At 37.9% G+C, this 15,460-nt stretch overlaps 2 protein-coding genes across 2 annotated transcripts; both read left to right on the forward strand.

Moving 5' to 3' along the window:
• Nucleotides 1-82: 82 nt before the first annotated feature.
• Nucleotides 83-5,256, forward strand: LOC116684795 (zinc phosphodiesterase ELAC protein 1). The gene is made up of 5 exons (XM_032510223.1): nt 83-524; nt 1,166-1,369; nt 2,194-2,252; nt 2,889-3,099; nt 4,692-5,256. Exons 1-5 carry the CDS (start codon nt 368-370, stop codon nt 5,171-5,173), a joined length of 1,113 nt encoding a protein of 370 aa, XP_032366114.1. The 5' UTR covers nt 83-367; the 3' UTR covers nt 5,174-5,256.
• Nucleotides 5,257-7,415: 2,159 nt separating this feature from the next.
• LOC116684796 (uncharacterized) lies at nt 7,416-15,041 on the forward strand. Its single transcript, XM_032510224.1, has 4 exons — nt 7,416-7,740; nt 10,300-10,400; nt 10,484-10,702; nt 14,637-15,041. The coding sequence occupies exons 1-4, from the start codon at nt 7,538-7,540 to the stop codon at nt 14,771-14,773; spliced, it is 660 nt and encodes a 219-aa protein (XP_032366115.1). The 5' UTR covers nt 7,416-7,537; the 3' UTR covers nt 14,774-15,041.
• The last annotated feature ends 419 nt before the right edge of the window (nt 15,042-15,460 follow it).

Here is a 15,460-nt window from a genome sequence, read left to right on the forward strand (position 1 = left end):
AAAATGTCTTGCGGAATTTATATTATGATAGTCCGACTTGACGTGAACGTTGCACCGTCGCGAGTGTGACGTCATCCCCGTGTGACTGTTTGTATGGAGTTAGCCACTGTCTATGGAGCTAGCCCATAGACTGTATATTTATTAACGGTCAATGAGCTAGCCACTGTCCATGGAGCTAGCCCATAGATTGTATATTTATTAACGGTCTGTGAGCTAGCCTTAACTGTCTATGGAGCTAGCTCATGCAAAGTGACGCATGCGCGACTTAAATCTGCAGTCTCCTCACATTGGGCAGTGACAGGCTAGCATGCCTCTTCTACTCTAGCTAGTAGACAGTTTCCACCCGTTGCCTTGTAATTTTAGAAGAATGAGCATGGATATGACGTTCCTGGGGACCGGCTCGGCCTACCCGTCTCCTCAGCGCGGCGCCTCGGCCCTGGTGCTGCGGACACAGGGGGAGTGCTGGCTGTTTGACTGCGGGGAGGGAACTCAGACCCAGCTGATGAAGAGCCAACTCCGAGCCGGTGAGTCACTACAACTCCTCGTCGTGGGAAACTAAAACAACATTTTTAAAGTTCTCAAATACAGCCTGAATAAACAGTTATTTCAATACCAAACTCCAATACCAAAGTTATTAAAAACATAATTTGATTACTTGTAAGTACTTACTTACTTTTTCGTTCCGTGGGGAAGTTAGCTTAATTAGACTTGTTATGACATATACTATGACTTTTTTATGACATACTACACTAGGATTTTTTTTATGACATATGGCATACTATCCTATGACTTTCTTTCACATGCTATACTATTTTTATGACATTTCTATGACATACTATACTATGACTTTTTATGAAATTTGCATGACATACTGTACTTTCTGACTTATGACATAAAACACTGACATTTTTAACAGTTTTTATGACATTGTATACTTCAACATTTTAGACAATAAGACATTTTATGACACCGGTACTCACTTTTTACCCAATTTATTGTGTAACTAGAGATTTTACTAAATTATGTAATATACTTTTGACTCCCGCCTGACCCCCCCATCTCAAGGGCTTATTCTTCCTATAAACACTCCATAATCTTATTTAATTGAGACAAACTGTTCTTTCTCCAAACTGCCATTATACCAGCTTCATATGGTTCTACCCAGGTCGAATCACCAAGGTTTTCATCTCCCACTTGCACGGAGATCACCTGTTTGGTCTGCCTGGTCTCCTTTGCACTGTGAGCCTTAACACCAACCCCGAGCAGCAGAATCTGAACTGTGTGGACATCTATGGGCCCCGGGGCCTCCGGCACTTTCTAAGAGTGACACTTGGCCTCACAGGATCACAGCTGCTCTTCCCTTATGCAGGCAGGTCCAAAATGTACAACTGAGCTCTACTGTGTCCACACTACTGCAGTCTTGAAACCACTGGCAATCCATTAGTTTTAGCAGAAACAGCCAATGTAAAGTATGGGTTGCACATTCTGACAGGAAATTGCATGTTTTTTGCATTTGGGTGTCTGACTGCCACCTTCAAGAGATGACATTACAGTTTATTCAGATTCATTTACTTTTTTTCTAACTCTGCATACTACTTATTTAATTTAGTCACTTTAATGTCAAAATTACTTTATCCAACTATAATCTTTTTAGAAACGGACAATTGACGTTAGGTAGCAAACATGTTTACAATACAGAATATGAAACATTTACCAAGACATCCCCTGCAGGTTGAGTGTGTGTGTGTAGTACACAATGGACTGCTACCCATACCCAAATTTACTTCCCACGTAAACATGGGAAGTAAATTTCCAAGCCTGTACTTTGTTACTTTTACTTGAGTAAAGAAGTTAAATCAGTACTTCTACTTAAGTACATGAATTGAGTACATTTGGAATCTCTGCCCATACCAAGAAAAAATTGGCTCTATATATATCTTAAACACCCAGAATTTCAATTCAATTCATAGGACATGTAGCCTTTACAATAAAGATGATATTTTGCAAAACATCATCAAGATTTTAACCTTATCACAGCTATCAAATTAACACTTTTTCAGCCTTCCTTATTTGCTGTATTTTACACAGCAAATAAATTTACCATTTGACTTTATGGATTTAGATTTTTTTATGTTTCATTGTACTTAATTCTAATGTACTCTGCTCTCATCTATATTATGTATTTTACTCTAGTACATGAGCTGGAGCCTACACCTGACCAGTGTCCAGAAGAGGGACAGCTCAGTCTGGAGGTATGGGACTGTTTTTGATGTTATCCCTGCTTGGTAATAAATCACGCCTTAGTCCTCTTTATAGTGTAAAGTACAATACAAGTTCTTTTCAATAGGTTTCAACCGATATATTAATATATCATGCAGATATTAGTCTCTGGATTCCATTTATTTTATCACTGATGTAAAAAAAGACCAGTCTTTATAGCTCACTTATGAATACAGTTCCATAATTTTGGTCAAGCCATAAAAATCAGGCCCGGTCCAAAAAACTGGTGTGGATTCTTTTTTAACCCAACTCCACCCTTAACTACCAAAGCATGAAATGGGCTTCTAGCAAACATACCTTTTGCATATTTTTGCATTCATGACATTTAACAAAATCCATGTGTAAATTGTCCCCATGCATAATACTTTAAGCCCTCCCTTTCTGTGAGGTCAATGCACATCTGCATCCATTTTGCAATGTTAATATGTGTAATTTAAAACTTCGGCGTCCAAATGTCAACAAAGAAAATCGGCCTAATTTTTAAACTCGACTTTCATTCATTTATTTAAACGTATTTAAAAATGTTCCTCAGCCCAATAGAACAGTGACAGTGTTCTTCACTCACACAGAAGCATGCAGTCTTTATGTTTTGTGCTGTGTCTCTTCAGATGACAGCGGAGTGTGGACCTCTGCACCCACAGGAGCAGCAGGGCAGGACGATCTCCCTGGACGTCTCCAGCGACTGTTACCTCCTCTTTGAAGACAAGAAGTTTGTGGTGAAGGCCTTCAGGTTGTTTCACCGCATCCCCTCCTTTGGTTTTTGCGTTCAGGAGCACGATCGAGCTGGGAGACTGAAGACGGAAATCCTAAAGGAACTAGGTCAGTTTTTAGATTTCTTTTTTATTTACTTGAATAGTTGTAGCAAAAAATGGCAGAAAAGTATAAATTTACTCAACGACTCCAATTTTATATTAAAATGTATAACTACACTGATGTATAACTACACTACATGATCTTGTTTTCACTAACTCCCTTGTAATATGATCCAGTGGCATAATGTGATACCGTTTGTATCGTTAGTTGTCCCCGCTCCACTACTCATTAGACAATGAGAAGAACGGCAAAGAAGTGCAACTTCACCGACTGTGTCCCATCATTGAGATGCTTCAACAGCAGCAGAGCAAGGCTGGGCTCCATTCCTCTAACCCATCACATACAGTGTATCTGAAATGGGTTATACTATACTATGACTTATATGACGTACTATACTATGACTTTATTATGACTTTTTATGACATACTATGCTGTGACTTTTTAATGAGTTTTTATGACATAAGATACTATAACTTTAATGACATTTTTATGACATAATATACTATGACTTTTATGATGTACTATTCTATGATTTCTTAATGACTTTTTTTTATGACATTGGTATGACATATATACTATACTGTGGCTTTTTATGAAATAACATACTGACTTTATGGCATTTATTTGACATAGTATACTATGACTTTTTTTTTTACATACTATACTATGAGTTATTTACGACATTTTTATGACATACAATGCCATGACTTTTTTATGACCACTATACTATGACATTTTTACATACTTACTACTTTTTATGACGTACATACTATGACTTTTTAATTACTTTTTATGACATACAACACTGACATTTTTTATTTCATAGTATACTACGACATTTTAGACATACTATACTATGAGTTTTTATGAATTTGTTTGTCATATTATACTATGAGTTATTATGACAGTTTTTTGACGTACTATACTTTTACTTAATTACTTTTTTTAGCATACTATACTACAAACATTTTATGACATACTACACATGACTTTTAATTACTTTTTACATTTTATGTCATACAACACTGACTTTAAAATTTTTATTACATAGTATACTATGACATTTTATGACTCTTATGGCTTTCTATGACATTTTTATGACATACTATACTATGACTTTTTATGATTTTATTTTACAAACTGTACTGTGACTTTCTATGACATTTTCATGACATGCCATACTATGACTTAAAGAACAAATGTAGGACAGTATGTGACATTTTAGATATTTCATGACCTACTATGCTATGATAATTTTATGACATTTTCATGACATTCTATACTATGACTTTTTATGACACTTGTGACATACTATACTATGACTTTTTATGGTTTTATTTTACATACTGTACTGTGACTTTTTATGACGTTTTTATGACATACTGTACTATGACTTTTTATGACATTCTATGCTATGACTTTTTTATGACATTTTTATGATGCACTATACTATGACATTTACCCAAATTAAGTCTAATGTACACAGGTCACCTAATACTATTACACTCCTGTGGTACAATAAGCTATTTCTAAAAAGAAAGTGTCTTCTAAATGGAACTTGTGTATTATTGTGAATGATCTGATTTTGTGTCCCCCAGGCCTGAAACCAGGGCCACTTTATGGGCAGCTGAAAGCTGGCGAGCCTGTAACTCTGGAGAGCGGGCGTGTTGTTTTGCCGGGTGAGGTGCTGGAAGAAGCCATTCCTGGAAGGAAAGTCTGCATCTTAGGAGACTGCAGCTCAGTTCTTGGGGAAGGACCGCTGAGGTTGTGCAATGGAGCGGACGTTCTGGTTCACGAGGCCACCCTTGGGGATGAGCACAGAGAGAAAGCAGTGGACCACGGACACAGTACACCTAAGATGGCGGCAGCGGTGGCTCGGGCTTGCTGCGCGCAGAGGCTAGTGCTGTACCACTTCAGCCAGAGGTACAAACCCTGTTCCCTGCAGAAGGAAGGAGAAGAGGATGATGTCTCAGAGCTCAAGAGACAGGCAGATGATGCTCTACAGGACAGTGGTGTAGAAGTTACTCTGGCTGAGGACTTTCTTACTCTGCCCATTCCCCTCAGAAGACCAAGACAATGAACTACTAATGTAGTTTTTATATTGCCTCGTTATATATTGACAATCTCATGTTTAATGTTTGTTGTTGATGTTAAACAAAAGAAGAAGATATTCCTGTATCAATAAAGATAGTTTCTTGAACCTTTCTCATAGTGACATTTTTGATTGTCTATATTTCTGGATGTACATTTTCTTTTTCAAAAACATAACTGCTATAATTTTTCCTTTTTAAACTTCAAAACACAATATAAATACATGTTGTCACTTCCTAAAATAAATCGCTTAAGTCATTTTTGACAAAAAGGATTTTTTGCCTATCATCTATCATGTTGCTCAGCTCTGGCCACCCTCTGGGTATGCTAAATTTCCTAATTCTCACGTTGAAAAGGGTGATGTGATTCTACGCCTTTGTATAACTGCCAAGTCAAAAATATGTTCAGTATTTGGTTCAGTTGTTTGTTTTCTGAAAAACGTGAAAAAATGACTTAGGCGATTATTTTAGGAAGTGACGATGTGTTTATGACTCCTGATTGACTTCCGCTTGACTCCTGACAGATAATTTTGAATATAGGGTTTGCATTAATCACAATCATCATGCAATTATTATGAATACATAGCAAGGGTAATACAATAATAACAAATTAAACTTGACTCCAGCTGAACCCGCCTGACCCCCTCAAAATGAGTTCATTCATCTCAAGGGGTTAGCTTAAAATTAACACTCTATAATCTGATTTATCTGAGACAAAACTGTCTCTCTCTCTCTCTCTCTATTCTGCTCTCCTCTCTCTATCTCTCTCTTGCCTCTTTCTCTCTTTTTCTCTCTCTCTCTCTCTTTTTCTCTCTGCCTACTCTCTCTGTCTCTCTCTATCTCTCTCTCTTTCTCTCTCTCTCTCGCTCTCTCTCTCTTTCTCTCTCTCTCTCTCTTTCTGCTCTCTCTCTCTCTCTCTCTCTCTCTCTCTCTCTCCACATTGTACCATTACAGCCGGAGGTACAAACCCTGTTCCCTGCAGAAGGAAGGAGAAGAGGATGATGTCTCAGAGCTCAAGAGACAGGCAGATGATGCTCTACAGAACAGTGGTGTAGAAGACGTTTTTATGACATACTATTCTATGACTTTTTTTTATGATGTACACAATATAATATCTATTTTATAAGACCTGACATAAAATAATTCAGTTTCTGTAATTCCACCTGACAGTTTTTTTTTATGACATTGGGCTATGACTGACTACATGTTCCTGTTGTGTTAGTGTTTTGGAAGAATTATGTGATTTTGAGACATGTTTGCAGTGTTTTGGTAGACATTGTGTATTATGTTAGTGTATTATTGTATTTTGAAAATTAATATTGTAGTTAAGTTGACAATGTGTGATTTTGAGCATAAAGTTAACCATTTTGCCAGTTGTGTGTTGTAGGTGTGTTGGTGCATTAAGAGTTTAGTAAAATTGTTAAAAGTATTGAAACAATTGTCATTGCAATTGTAAAAAAAACTGTTATGTAACGTGTGTAAATGCTGAACTTCATTGCACGACATGACATTATAATGACAGACATCTTTCATAATGACACAAAGAGTGAAAAGGCTGTATTGCTATTGAGAGGACAACATTTTGTTACTTTAATGTGAAGAATCATAGAATCAAAAGCAGAGTAAGCTAAATGGGGATGAAAAGGATGCAACTGATAAGTGAAAAAAAGATTGAGGATGCATTCCAACGTTGAGACACTATCACTACAACAACTATACCAACTTGAAGATGTCTATTGTTACCTCTGGATTGTTATACATGTTTGTGTCTAGGTTAATGTAGGTATCAATATTAAATAAGAATAGATGTGACATTGAAGAGAATTCTCATAACTTAAAGGATCAGTCCACCCAAATTAATTTTTTTATACTTTCAATATCTAGTCATGCAGATAATTTTGGATTTATTTGTCCAGGATCGGAGATACCTGAATGGAATTGTGTTTGTAGTTTTCATAACACTGCAAAATTATATTTGCCAAACTCAAGTGCATCAGTTTCTCAGGAACAGTATCCTTGTTACTCTGTATAATCCTAGGACCTTCCTCTGTTATGCTAGGTGTTTTGCTGCATTCGGAAAGACATTGATTTGAACATGGTGGGCCTTAAGAATGCACGGAATGGCAATCACATCTATTCTAATTACTTTCCTACCATCACCATGCTGTCAGCTGCTCTTTAATTACCTAACAACACACTGGTCAATATCCTGTGCACTGCACACTGTCACCATGAGCCTTCAAACTGTCTTCCTCACGCTCTTAGTTTGTTTTCAAATTTCCTCATTTCTCTCCCCTCATCCGAACTCCGCTAAGAAGTCGGGCTGCTTCAAAATCAACAACTGCAAGTGTATCATGAAGGATGGGAGCGGGGTGATAAACCTGAATGCTATGGGAGATGCCGAGGGTTTCCTGGGGCATTTGAAGCCTGTGTCAGCAGAGAACATGCCAGTAGGTGCAGAAATCCTCCTGTCCTTCAGCCCCTGCCAGCCCTTCTCCCAGCCAGAGGACCTGACAGGAGCCGACTGTACCAACGTGGCTGCATGTCTCATAGTCAGGTAGAGTAGACAAGACATTTAATAAATTGCTTGTGTAGTAAAACTGACTTTTTATAGCCTTTCCGATGAAGCGTGTTGGATGCATACCAGGAGTGATTGTAGGGTCTTTAGCTTTCCCTGGCACCCTTATAGCGTGATTTTTTAAAATGTTATGCTGCATTGAATTATGTAAGGATAGAAGACACCAACAACATATTTTAATACTGAGCCACAAGACCATTATTACAAAGGTGAGGTGGAATTACAAATGAAATTGGATATGTATCTATGGAAGAGCAGACATTTCCAAAATGCAGAATTAATGACTTGAAAATTCAAGATTTATGCAAGATCGACCAATGGCTGACAAGCACTATTTCTGAAAAAGGCTCAGAATTAGTTTTCTGAATTTTGTAGCCATTTACATTCTGGTTTTAGGTTCAAAATGCTGTAGGGCAGAACTCCTTACCTAACAAAAGAACTTTTTTTAGCAATTATTTTATAAGGGATACTGTATGTACTTTCTTATCAAATTTGAAGAACAAGACACCAGCTTTTTTTCTAAAATATTGGATTACTAACAATAAGGAAACTAATATCAACAGCTTTATCTTGCTAAATTAGTCCATAATAGTTATTTGTTTATAATGTTGTTGATCACAATTGTTGACTTCAATCAAAAGAAATGGTTTTGTAAGAATGTTTCCAACCTCATATTGAGTGTAAATATTCAGATTCAGATTCTGTAACATCTCCATTTTGATTGGATATGTCAATAGACATATTAAGCTGTTTAGCTGCAGTTTGTCCACTTAGAGTGTGAATATAGTATGACGTCAAGATTCTTCCTATCTGTTTTTTCTTTTTAGTCACAAGTCTTGAATTCAGGTGAAGGCTAATGCAGAATGGCTGTACTTTTTATCCTGTCATACTAACTCAAATTACCTATTGTTACAACTTCCACTTCAAAGCAAAATGTAGTTCAGGGTAATTCATGTAAAAGTTATGAGACAATGGATGTTACTTGTGTCAATGCCTCTGGTTTTGGTCACTGCTGGAATTCTCTACTCACCTATGCCACAGATAAAATGCAATTACAAGTAAAAGTCTTACATCCAAAACCTAAAAGTAATATACAGAAATGCTGTCAGCTCAATGTACTTTTAGTACAAAAGATTGAGCACAGCTGGTTTTATCTTCAACAATGCATGGTATTTTAAGCTTATTAATATAATTTCTATTTGAAAAGTAACTAGTAAGTATAGCTGTGACTAAAAGTGAAATAAAGAGTAAAACGTACAATATTTTCATGTTGTAATGGAGTAGGACCATGGCACCACATTTCTCGAAGTAAGGTGAATAAAGTCTAAGAAGACTGATCTTGTTTTTGTTCTTGATCTATCTATCTATCTATCTATCTATCTATCTATCTATCTATCTATCTATCTATCTATCTATCTATCTATCTATCTATCTATCTATCTATCTATCTATCTGATTATATTGTATGTTATGTGTAAAGTTAGTGTTGTGACCACAAGGGGCACTTTCTATTATAAAAAAAAAGGTTTTCACAGTTTTTCAATTACTTGGAAAATGGTTATGTACACTGTGTGTGTCTGTCTAATAATGGATGTCAGGAAGGGGGGGTAATGGGCTGAATTTCTGCCTTGGGCCCCACAAAAGTCTGACCCCTGGCCCACACACATGTTGGGGAGAATAGCAAGTTTTTAGATAGAGTTGAGCTTTGGGTGGATCTGCAAAGGGTCAAAGCCAACAACAATGTGGCACCACTGTCTCCAAAATTCATCAACTTCCAGCGTGAAGGCAACTATGGTAAAGGCAACTGCCAAGCACCAGCCATCCATTCTACAGGGTGCTTCTGTCTGGGAGATGTAAGTGGACCTGGGAAGTAGGCTCGTCTTCCTGCAAGACATCGCAGCGACCTCACTCCGTCCGGACCTGGTCAGGAGCACCAAGACCATCTTAGCAGCTGAACTTACGGTTCCATGGGAGGACAGGCTAGCTATCTCGCACACACTCAAGAAGGCTAAGAAACAGGACTTGATCGAGGAGGCTCTTCTTGTGAATGCAACCATGTTATCTATCAAAGTCGGCTGTCGCGGTTTCCCAGCAACATCTTTGCACTTTTTCTTACAGAAGGTGGGCCTGGATCCAAAACATCTGAAGAAAGCCACCAGGGAAATTGCTCTGGCAGCCGAGACTAGCTCAAGATGGCTGTGGCTGAAGAGAGCCCACAGTTGGAACCCCACTGCGGGTGAACGCTAAATGCTCTTTGCTGCCCCACTTAGGTGAAGCATACAGGTTAAGGGGCAAAACACTAATGAACCCAAAACACCTGCTGACGATGCAAAGGAGTCCTTAACAATGTGGATGCTCCGCCCACCTTCTCGCCTTGGAACACCATCACAAAGACACCATATCCAAGCAGCTCTTGCTTTTCTTGCTTGCATCAAAGCATCTTTAATGTTTCTCTCACCTTGAATGGTATCTTTTAAAAAGTGTTCCAATCCTCTATTGTTATATTATATCTTGCCATGTTATTTTATATCTTGCCAGGCTCAACAGCTACATTAGCCGCTATATCACTTATGGAAGACATGACGGGAATGAATTCCACTACAATGACACCCTGAAGATGCTGTCTGTCTCATACTTTGGTGAGCTCAAACACCAACATGTTTATATTTAACAACTAACAAATTATGTCACTGATCATTTTGTTGTTCTTCTCCTGTTCCAGTTCATGCGGGGCAGCCGCTGACAGTAGTGCATTACCACTGCAATCCAAACCAGTCCACTTCTTTGATCCGGGACCAGAAACTCCGCACTGGGGAACCCTTGCAGATCTGGGTGGAGAGCCACTGTGCCTGTCCAAATGCCTGTGCCATGGGAGATCTGGGTCTAGGCACCATCTTCCTCATCATCCTCTCCCTCAGTGCAGCTGCATACTTCATCCTTGGTAATGCTTGTTATTACATTTAGTTTAGACTGCCAATAAAGTGAAGTGCAAGAATTTCTGTAAGAGAACAAGACTGAAATACCTGTTCCAAGCATTACAGTCTACACAGACCCCAATGTTCATTACACAGCACCATAGGGTTATTGGACAGTTATATCTTACTAGTAGTAAGAAAGTAAGTTCAGTCAGGTACACTCTCATCACAGATTTAACTATTTATTGCAACACATGGAAACACAGTTATGCTTGGAGTGGATGGCTCTGCTCTTATTATTGCTCCCTTGATTCTGTATACAAGAGTGGCCCAAAAGCAAGACATTGAAAAGCATATTACACCCTCGTCTTGTGTGATGTGTGATGTGTGATTGATATGATAATTCAACCAGCGGGCATATGACTTCTGTGTCCATTATGAACAAAGACAATGAACAACTAACTTTAGTTGTATAGCAGCTTTCAGGAGCAGAATGTCACAATGTGCTCTACAAATAGAAATAAGGCAATGAACATTACTACAGACTTAGGAAGAATAAAAACACCATTCAGGAGGGTGTTACAGAGCAGAATATGCAATCTCCGAAATGAAAGGCTTCCTCCTCCGGGATCATGAAGGAATAACTGATACTTTAGGTTTAAGAGTGGGATTAGAAGAAGCTATGGGATGGAGGATTGAAATCATTTGTACTCAGCAAGTGTAAGCCTTAATTGCTATTAAACTTGCTGAGCAATCCCCTGGAGATTTTTGGCAGTGGGTGCTGTGGCAGGGGGAGCCACGGTCCACGTAGATTTTAAAGATACTATGGTACACAGGTTCAATATTCTGCAGACCACACACTCGCCCCTCCTCTCCATGAAGTACAGCTGAAGTGTACAAACTATATCCCATCAGGACATTCTAAAACGCTCAACTTGAAAAAGCTTAACATGGGTTGATGTACCTAAACAACAATCAGTGATCGCCAAACTTCTCTCTCATATTGCTCCTCATAACCTCTGAAAACTCTCAAAAAATGAACCCAAAGTCCAATTATCACGGACATTGTCTGACAGTAAGCATTTCTGCTTCCTAAGAGCCTACTAAGGAAAAAACTTAAAGAACAACAATCAATGATTACAAAATTACTCATGGCCCTATTTTGTCACAAACACTGTCTGCCCTCCTCGTCGGGATCCCTGGCAGGAGCCTGCAAAAGCTCCAGCATATTCAAAATTGCGCTGCCCGGGTCCTGACGAGAAGGCGCAAATATGATCACATCACCCCGGTCCTGAAATCCCTCCACTGGCTGCCCATTAAACAAAGAATTCAATACAAAATCTGTCTACTTACCCACCGGTGCATTCATGGAACTGCCCCTACCTACCTCAGTGAACTCTTCACCCCACACACCACCTCACGAAACCTCCGCTCCTCCATCTCCACCTATCGCCTGCTCCAACCTAGGACTAAACTGTCTACGATGGGAGACAGGGCCTTCCAGGCAGTCGCCCCTCGGCTCTGGAACGCACTCCCAGAGTCCCTGAGAGTCCCACAAACGGTGGAGACTTTTAAAAAGGGCCTAAAGACACTATTATTTCAAAAGGCCTTTTAAATAGTTATTGTTTTAATTTTAGTTTTATGGTGTTTTATTATTGCTTGTAATTTGTTATTGTACTCTGGAAACTGTTTTTAACTCCCTATTAATTGTAGCCCTTTGAGATTTCCTTGTGAAATGTAAAGGGCATTATAAATAAAATGTATTATTATTATTATTAAAAAAAAAAAACACAATCCAACGATTATAGAAATGATCTCACATTAACTTTTTCTTCTCATTGGCTTAACATGGTTTAATGTACCCAAACAATGATCAGTGATTACCAAATGTCTCTCCTATTGCTCTTCATAACCACTAATGAAGCAGAAATGCATAATGTCAGATAACGCCCCTACTAATTGGACTTTAAGTTAGATTTTTTGACAGTTTCCAATGATTTTGAGGAGCATTATGAGAGAGAAATTTGGTAATCATTGATTGTTGTTTATATACTGTACATTAAACCACGTTAAGCTTTTTCACAATACACCTATCCCAACATGGCCTGCATAGCGAACTCCAAAAACCAGCGATGAAAAATGTAGGCTAAATCTAAATCTATGTGAATGTGTGCATATTAACTAAAATGTTACGTACATGGTGCAACCAATGTAAATAATATATTAATAGCTATACATGCATAATCAAAATGTCTGTTAAAACAAGGAGCTTGACACACCAGGATCGGTTTTCTAGATGACAATGTATGATTATTATTTCAAAACAAACACAAGTACATTAAGTGTTCATACACCGCACATAAAGGCCAAAAAAGGCCCAAGTTCCACAAAGTTACAGACTATGCTAAACCTCTTTCCAAATTCTTAAAAGTTACAGGCTATTTGTTTCTTCATAACAGGGATACATAAATCACAATCATACTAAATATAGGCTACCATACGGCAAAGACAAAGAGATGTTGGACACCGTGTCTCTACCTTACAATGATTTGGTCAAAAGAATACATGAATAGGTCAAAAGGTCAAAACGCATAATAGATTTACATAAAATTATTTTAAAAATCAAAGGATGAGTTTTTTGAAAAACTAAGTTTTGTGCAATGTGTAAGAGAGTTAGCTGAGTGCAACAAAAGTGTTTTGACATGAATAGGTCAAAAGGGCAAGCTGCATAATAGTTTTTTCAAAAGTGCAAAATGTCCAACGGCCAATACAGAACCAACTTTACCACGGTTACGGAGTCAGGTTTTCAGGTGGTGAAGTATAATAGACCTTTCTGATCCAGCAGTAGACACTGGTAAACAGAGGCACACTTGTTTGTAGAGCTGATACAAAGCAAGTTCTTTGACTGAGTGGAATGCTCTTTGGTTTAAAATCACTAAAAGTATCCCTCTCTTCATCCTACACACCCCAAACATGACATACAAAATGTTATGGACCAGAAACAACAACCAAAAATATTCATGAGCTATCACTTTTTGTCATTGCAGTTTTAAAGCTTCGCCACCAGGTGGTGATGCAGCACCCCCAAAACCCTGATTTCCCAAACAAATGGAATTTTGAGAACATGTCCTCTGGAGACAGTGGTGGAGTCATTTTAAAGTATTTACACTTCAGTTTTTCCATTATAATGCTGCTTACAGTAATACTTCTACTAAGCTACATTTATATTTACCATGTACCATAGATTTGCACAGACAGATCGACTATGGACCAGCCCATTGCATACCATTTTTAAACCCCTTTAAATTTAGGAGAAATTATCTCACTTTTGATTGTTCTGTAACAAACCAACCACAAAAAGTATGAACAGCTGTGGAAAAACATCTTCATTCCTCATTTTGCTTTGCTGGTTTCCTTTCAGATTATTTTCATAGTCAGTCTATTTTTTTCCGTTTATGAGTCATGTTGATGACCCATCTATGTACTGTATATAGTAATATGTAGTCTGAAACTAGAATTTTACATATATATATGTCACAATTTTGACGAGATGCAAGAGATGCTAAATCCATGACATTTATAAATTGATAAGTGAAAAGTTTGATTAGTTGAAATAATGAGACAGTCTTTTTTTCCTCTCTCATAATGCATGTTTACTATGAATAAAAAAGTGAAAAATCCTTATTTAATAGCTCATAATTATTCGTTATCTTATAATTATGATTTTGTATAATTTATTAAACGTTTTGATTTATTATTCCATAACTTTGAGTTAATCGAACCCTGACTTCTAATGTTACACTTAGTAGCTCAGCATTTTAGACTTTTTTGACTGTCATTCAGAATTTTTGTATCTGTTTTCTTCCTGGTAGGACTGGACTTTGAGGATTGACGCTTACAGTAAAATTCCATTAACACACAGTTTCAGTAACTTTCTATTTCCTTTCCTTCTGCCCACAGGGTCCTGTGCTCTCAGGCCTTTTCAGAGCAGCAGTGGAGTCCAGATCTCTCCAGAGCACAGTGTGTGGTGTATGATCTGCTACCTCTGTACTGAGAGTAGGCCTGCAAGAAGACACTACACAGAGACAGCACACTGAATGATAAGCAGCTGCCCGTCCCTGGGGCACTGCAAGGTGTCTCAACGTGTCCCAGGTTCTGACCTGAAGGTGTCATCATGTCCCATGGGGGGGGGGGGCCAAGAGTCAGCATGGTTTTGTTTTTGCAATTTGCTCAAAGGGACGGGCTTGCGCTCTATAAACTTGTACACTGCATTGTGTGGACTTAATCAGTACATGATACATTTCTTTTGGTTAGGTTGTTTTGCTTAAAATCCCATGTTTTGTGTATATTCAATACATTTTGAAAAAATGAAGGTATTAATTACACATTATGCAAAAAAGGCATTTGACAAACACAATAGTAATTGAAAATTTAAAATCTTACAAATTGACCTTTTCATCAGATCTGTTTTTATTTGCTAATAAGGAAACTTACTTTGACTACTGATTATGTTTTTTTCATTATTACACTGTAACACAAAAATGTATATGCTCATGGCTAATACAAATGGCTTCATTGTAAGCATTACAAATATACCTGAAATTAGTAAAGAAATACACATCCAAACTGACTAAAAGCTCTGGTTAAAAAACTACAACTTACATATTCTTACTAATGCACTCTTGTATGGTGTAGTTTCTATTTTGGGCAGACTCAACCAGTATGTAAATATGTGTGGGGCCTCCATTTATCCAGCTGCACACAAACAAATTGGCTCAAATTGT

The sequence above is a fragment of the Etheostoma spectabile genome, unplaced genomic scaffold, assembly GCF_008692095.1.
Source record: "Etheostoma spectabile isolate EspeVRDwgs_2016 unplaced genomic scaffold, UIUC_Espe_1.0 scaffold00569331, whole genome shotgun sequence".
NCBI lineage: Eukaryota > Metazoa > Chordata > Actinopteri > Perciformes > Percidae > Etheostoma > Etheostoma spectabile.

Bases quoted from the DNA above. Each gene is read 5' to 3' on its own strand.
- LOC116684795 (XM_032510223.1), top strand. From the start codon at position 368: ATGAGCATGGATATGACGTTCCTGGGGACCGGCTCGGCCTACCCGTCT. The intron at 1,370-2,193 runs GCAGGTCCAAAA...ATTTTACTCTAG, and splicing joins GCTGCTCTTCCCTTATGCAG to TACATGAGCTGGAGCCTACA. The intron at 3,100-4,691 runs GTCAGTTTTTAG...TGTGTCCCCCAG, and splicing joins GGAAATCCTAAAGGAACTAG to GCCTGAAACCAGGGCCACTT.
- LOC116684796 (XM_032510224.1), top strand. From the start codon at position 7,538: ATGAAGGATGGGAGCGGGGTGATAAACCTGAATGCTATGGGAGATGCC. The intron at 10,401-10,483 runs GTGAGCTCAAAC...CTCCTGTTCCAG, and splicing joins GCTGTCTGTCTCATACTTTG to TTCATGCGGGGCAGCCGCTG. The intron at 10,703-14,636 runs GTAATGCTTGTT...TTCTGCCCACAG, and splicing joins AGCTGCATACTTCATCCTTG to GGTCCTGTGCTCTCAGGCCT.